Source organism: Agrilus planipennis, unplaced genomic scaffold (genome assembly GCF_000699045.2).
Source record: "Agrilus planipennis isolate EAB-ADULT unplaced genomic scaffold, Apla_2.0 scaffold64, whole genome shotgun sequence".
In the NCBI taxonomy this organism is placed as follows: Eukaryota; Metazoa; Arthropoda; class Insecta; order Coleoptera; family Buprestidae; genus Agrilus; species Agrilus planipennis.
Window position 1 is genome coordinate 463,434 of NW_020438927.1, and position 5,614 is coordinate 469,047.

The 5,614-nt window shown below is 31.9% G+C and overlaps 3 protein-coding genes across 4 annotated transcripts in view; 2 read left to right on the top strand and 1 right to left on the bottom strand.

Annotated features, from left to right (window-relative positions):
• Nucleotides 1–2,919, top strand: part of LOC108736336 — a 6,744-nt gene extending 3,825 nt beyond the window's left edge. Inside the window, exons 2-4 of the mRNA XM_025974071.1 lie at nucleotides 39–297; nucleotides 532–1,556; nucleotides 2,105–2,919. Of these exons, the coding sequence (XP_025829856.1) occupies nucleotides 39–297; nucleotides 532–1,556; nucleotides 2,105–2,428 (1,608 nt within the window). The 3' untranslated portion in view covers nucleotides 2,429–2,919. The remainder of the gene's footprint in view (nucleotides 1–38; nucleotides 298–531; nucleotides 1,557–2,104) is intronic.
• Nucleotides 2,920–3,022: 103 nt separating this feature from the next.
• Nucleotides 3,023–5,614, bottom strand: part of LOC108736337 (enoyl-CoA hydratase domain-containing protein 3, mitochondrial) — a 9,765-nt gene continuing 7,173 nt past the window's right edge. For both annotated transcript variants that reach the window (XM_018468723.1, XM_025974087.1), the window contains one exon: nucleotides 3,023–3,041. The gene's annotated coding sequence lies outside the window, so the exon portion shown is untranslated. The remainder of the gene's footprint in view (nucleotides 3,042–5,614) is intronic.
• Nucleotides 4,029–5,153, top strand: LOC108736338 (small nuclear ribonucleoprotein-associated protein B). The gene is made up of 3 exons (XM_018468726.2): nucleotides 4,029–4,151; nucleotides 4,200–4,593; nucleotides 4,707–5,153. Exons 1-3 carry the CDS (start codon nucleotides 4,149–4,151, stop codon nucleotides 4,949–4,951), a joined length of 642 nt encoding a protein of 213 aa, XP_018324228.1. The 5' UTR covers nucleotides 4,029–4,148; the 3' UTR covers nucleotides 4,952–5,153.

The window sequence follows — 5,614 nt, forward strand, 5'->3', positions numbered from 1 at the left end:
TAATCTTATTTTTTGTTAAATATTTAAAATATGTAAATTATGCTAAATTTAGGATTCACATGTACGTGGAGGACAAAATTTCGCACAGAGGACCTTTCCCCATTAAAGTGAAGGGAAGTACAAAAGTAAGTCAACTAAAATTGCGAGTGGAACGCGATTTTGAAATACCAATCAATGTGCAAAAATGGATAATTGGAAAACAATTGGCCTCCGACGATAATGCTACAATGAATGAACTAAATATTTATGACGAAGGTTCTCCACTGTTTCTCTATTTGGTTGCGCCCCAAAAAAATGGTAAGTAGTAAAATAATTCAGAACAGTTTTTACTAAACTGAAAATAAATTGAACTAATTCATTGCAAACATTCATTTATCTTGTGAAAATCGTTCTCTTCTTAGCGATTGCATTGTAAATTTCAAAATCATTAAGTTCACTAATCATTCATGGTTATTAAGCCCAATATTAATTATAATATTAAACTATTAAATAAATTTTGAAACCAAAAGGTGTTGTTTTGCATTTTTGTAGAAGCAAAAATTGAACCAACGACAAGTACCGTTGTAAAGCAAACTGATGAAGACAAGGAAAAAAATAAATTAGAGAAAAAACTCCATCTCCTTCATACTTCTAAACAATCTGAAGAGAACAAAATAGAACATAAACCTCAAGAAAATAAACAACCTCCTGATATTAAAGGAAACAACAAGCCCAAAGAATCTGTTGCATTACCATCATGTTCTAACATTCCTCTTCCAAAAACTAAGCCGGATGTGCTAGACAACAAGACCGCGATTATGGTATCAAAAGATGTCAAAAATATACCAAGGAAAAATAATACAGATGAAAAAAACGCAATAGCTACAGAATCTGAACAAGTTGAACGTTCGAGGGAAAATATTGATGATTACGACACAAAAACACTTAAACCACACAATGACGAATTTTGGGAATGCATAATGTGCACTCTTCTAAATTCAAAAGATAGCAATATTTGTGCGGTTTGTGCTACTATCCGAAGAATGACACCCTCTCCCACGGCGGCGTTAAGTCAACCTCAAAAAGTAGCAAGGAATCGCAGTAAATATAAGGCTCCCCAACCACAAGCTAATACTAAGGCAAAAGAACATTACATGCAATTGGTTAATTTAGATAATGCGGATTTGGTGGAAAATGTGAAACCTTTCGAGTGTTTGATTTGTTTTTTAGAAATTGGACCGGGTCAGGGTGTGACTTTACGAGAGTGTTTACATCAGTTTTGTAAGCCTTGTTTAGCACACACGATACAGTTCAGTGAGGAAGCACAAGTAAAGTGTCCTTATAGGGATGAACAGTATTCCTGTGAAATTGCTTTGCAGGATCGAGAAATTAAAGCTTTGGTATCGAAAGAGATTTATGACCAATATCTCGGAAAATCCGTCGCGCAAGCAGAAAATAAAATAGATAAATCTTTCCATTGTAAAACCCCCGACTGTAGAGGCTGGTGCATTTACGAAGACAATGTGAATGAATTTAAATGCCCAGTATGTAGAAGAGTGAACTGCTTGACATGTCAGGTATGGTGATTGCTTTTTTTTGATAATTTTCCCGTAAAAGCATGGGCTCCTACTTATATGTATATGTGTCTAAATTGAAAATATTATATATAAAAGACATTACGAGTGCTGTCGGCACAGGGCAAAGTAGTATTACGTAGTTAATATCAGCAATTTCTTATGCTGAAATGTACGATGTGTTGCATACCTATTTACAAACGATCCCTTTAAATTTAATTTTTCAAACAATTTTTAACACAAAGAACAAATTAAATTGTTCACAAAAATGAAATTCGACCACTCGAACATTTTGATTAATTTGATTAATTTTGCTAACATTTTCGAGCTTAGAGTGACTGATAGTGGGGAACAACTTGTATCATTAAAATGGTTTGTAATTAATGAGTATAAAAGCAGTAGGTACTGAAAAATCAAAAAGAGAACTATCAGTCAAAGTTTGAATTATTTTTCGGTATCACTGTGGGATAAAGAGCACAAGAGTAATTAATATTTTGAGCATTATATGATGATTTGATTTTTTCATTGACAATAATATTTTGTATGTGTAGGCTATCCACACAGGTTTAAATTGCAAACAATATCAAGAGCGAATGGAACAAGAATCAAGTACTGACGAAAACGCGAAACGTACAAGACAAATGCTGGATGAAATGGTAAATAAAGGAGAAGCATTAACTTGTCCAACTTGTCAAGTTATATTAATGAAAAAATGGGGCTGTGATTGGTTGCGATGTTCCATGTGCAAAACTGAAATATGCTGGGTGACCAGGGGCCCTCGATGGGGCCCAAATGGGAAAGGGGACACTTCAGGGGGTTGTCAGTGTGGAGTAAATGGAATTAAGTGCCATCCTCAATGTAATTACTGCCATTAGTGAGATAACAGACTGATGTTAGTGAGAAAACAGTAGCTTTAGATATTTTTAATTTCACCTTTTTTCATTAGTCAAAATTTTTGTCTTATTCACCTAGTTTTAGAAATTTAATGCATTCAAATTATTATTTAAAGGATGAAAAATACGTGTAAAAAGTTACTTAATTTAAAAATTTGAAGCTACTGTTATATTTCTTAATTGTATAATAGAGAAAGTTTCATTTAGTTATCGTCTTTCACCATATTTGCGTTGCTTTTCTCCAATATTAAATTAATAATCTTTCAGTGATAAGTATAAAATGTGTTCCAATTGGGAGTTTATAGACAAATTTTAATGATAATTGAAGTACTCAGCGTTTTGTTTAAATATTTGTAATAATAATAATCTATTTTATCGTACATATAGTTAGTTACCTCTTACATTGTAATAAGTTTCTAACCCCCTTAGAAAGCATTTGTATGTGATGAAAAATAAAAAATTATGGCATATTATTTTTTCGATAATTTTAAATATAACGCTAATCGTAAACGTAAGAAAAAATAAAACATAACTTACATAGGCATATCAAATGTGCTGACAAACTTCGATTTCAAGGCTCTCGTTTCCAAACACCCTGTAACAGTAATTCAACATCAGGAATACAAGTATGTTGTAATAGATTTGATAGAATGTGATGTCACATTCATTGTACAACACTTTATTAAAAAATTAAGTAACAGAAACATTAATGGGGTTACTGTACAGTAAAACATAATATTTTCTCTTGGGAATCATCCCTGCGAGGGTTGAAACAATGCTGTGAAGACAATAAAATTTTAATGAAACAAAGTCAGTTTTGTGACTGAATTTTTTACATTAATACAAATATCAATTGAGTTTGTTTAAATTAAACCCTAATAATTCTAACTTTTGTTTTTAATGTATTCAAAAGGTTTTTACTATAATTGAAATCGAATAGTGTTTATATTCCTAATAAAAACGGAATAAAAAAGGATATAAAGTTGTACAAAACTATTAATTAAAATATGTTGGTGGATAACAAAAAGTAAAATCCTTTTAAGAGATCAACTTTAATTTATGTTTTCCTGTTACAAATGACGTACACTTTAGTTATGATAATGGATAGAGTAAAACAAGAAACGTTAAAAAAACATATTTTGAATGATTATGCATGATATGATATTCTAATGAAAATACGGCTTTTATTTATTACTTACAATTTTAAAGAAAATATGCCTTATCCAACTAACCTCAGCTTACACCAACTAACACACTTGTTAAAAGATTTAACACCTTGTTTGCTTAACTTTTTTAAATTACCGCATGTTATAGTGGCGCTTCAAATCTTCAAGTAAAATCTATTGAATACTATGATAATTACAAATTTTACACAAAATAAATACTACAAGCAAATTTTACAATATAATAAAACTTCGTAATAACTGCCCTGACTTTTTATAATGAAGGAAATTAGTAAAATAGTCAACCGGTAACTCCAACTTTATCTGTGATTATTCCTATGATATTTTTATATTTCTATGACTTAGCTTATACGCCATAGATACGCTATAGATCTTTTGTCTATGGCCATAAATTGCGACTATGGTTATGACGTAGAAATCTATGGACGTAAATTAATTTGAGGTTAAGCCGGTGTTTTCGTTTGGAGTGCGTTTTTTTAGAAAATTGTATTTGCAAAAGTCTCAATAAATTACTCAAAATGGTAAGGAGATATTTTTTTGTTATAATATACTTAGTCTTTTTTCCGTAGACGATTGGTAAAAATAATAAAATGGCTCAACATATAAACTACAGAGTTCGTATTACTCTGCAAGATTCCCGTACATTTATAGGCACATTTAAAGCTTTTGATAAACATATGAATATGATATTGGGTGACTGTGAAGAATTTCGTAAAATCAAACCTAAAAATTCTAAAGTTGAACGTGAAGAGAAGAGAGTTTTGGGATTTGTTCTTTTAAGAGGAGAAAGTATAGTATCATTAACTGTTGAGGGACCTCCACCACCAGAAGAAGGTTTGCCTAGAGTGCCCATTCCTGGTGCAGCTCCAGGTCCTGGAATAGGACGTGCTGCAGGACGTGGTATGCCAGCTGGTGTTGGAGGTGTGCCTGTTGGTCTTCAGGGACCAGTAAGAGGTGTAGGAGGTAAGATTACTGGTAATGAGAACTAAATTTTGTCAAATTAAAGTAACTTGTTGATGGTTGGCAAGCGTAAAATTGAATAGGTAATTTTTTATAAATTGTAATTTCTTTGATAGGTCCATCACAGCAAGTAATGACTCCTGCTGGAAGAGGTCAAGTTGGAGGACCTGGAATGCCTCCTGGTGGACCACCAAGAATGGGAGGACCTCCACCAGGCATGATGGGTCCACCCCCTGGTGTAATGGGTGTTCCTCCAGCTATGGGTATGGGACGTGGAGGTCCCCCACCACCTATGGGCATGAGGGGTCCACCACCAGGCATGATGCGAGGAGGGCCACCAGGGCCGCCGAGACCTTACTAATTTTTCAAAAATTGTAGAATCCTTTATGAATGTAATTGCATTATTATTATTTGAATGCTGTTTTGTATTTTCTTTTTTTAAGATTAGAAGTCAGAAATTCATTTTTTTCCGTAAAACCTTAGTTTAAGTAATTATTAAGTGTAATGAGAGTGTAAACAATTCAGAAATATTTCCTGAATAAAAATAATTTTGTAATTACTCATTGATGCATTTTGATTTAATAGGGAAAATGAAGAAAGTTGAACTATAAATTCAATTCATCTAAACTAAACATAAAGTTAGGGTTTTTTTAATGAAAGGGAACAAGTTTCATTTGTCTATTAAGTCTTATTATTCTGTAAAAATAAAATTTTAATGATTTTATAATGGCGCTTTAGACACTTCAGGAATTTTCAATCACTGGATGCTACACAAAGTTCTTATTTCAAAGAAATTTTTACAGATAAAATAATTAAAAAAAGATGTAATTGAGACTAATAGTAAATAGGAAAAAGAAAAGTATACATTTAAAAACTAATTATTCATTATTTGGTATCTGTTAACAAGAATATTACCAAGTATGTTTAAAAAATATATTAGCAACGAATACCAATATATACCTATACGGGATCATGACGCTCGAATTAGAAGTTGCATAATGTATCTTAATTAATGAATTGAAGT

What these genes read in the sequence shown, in the direction of transcription:
- LOC108736338 (XM_018468726.2), top strand. An exon ending in ACCAGTAAGAGGTGTAGGAG is followed by an intron (nt 4,594 to 4,706) that starts GTAAGATTACTG and finishes TTTCTTTGATAG; the next exon opens with GTCCATCACAGCAAGTAATG.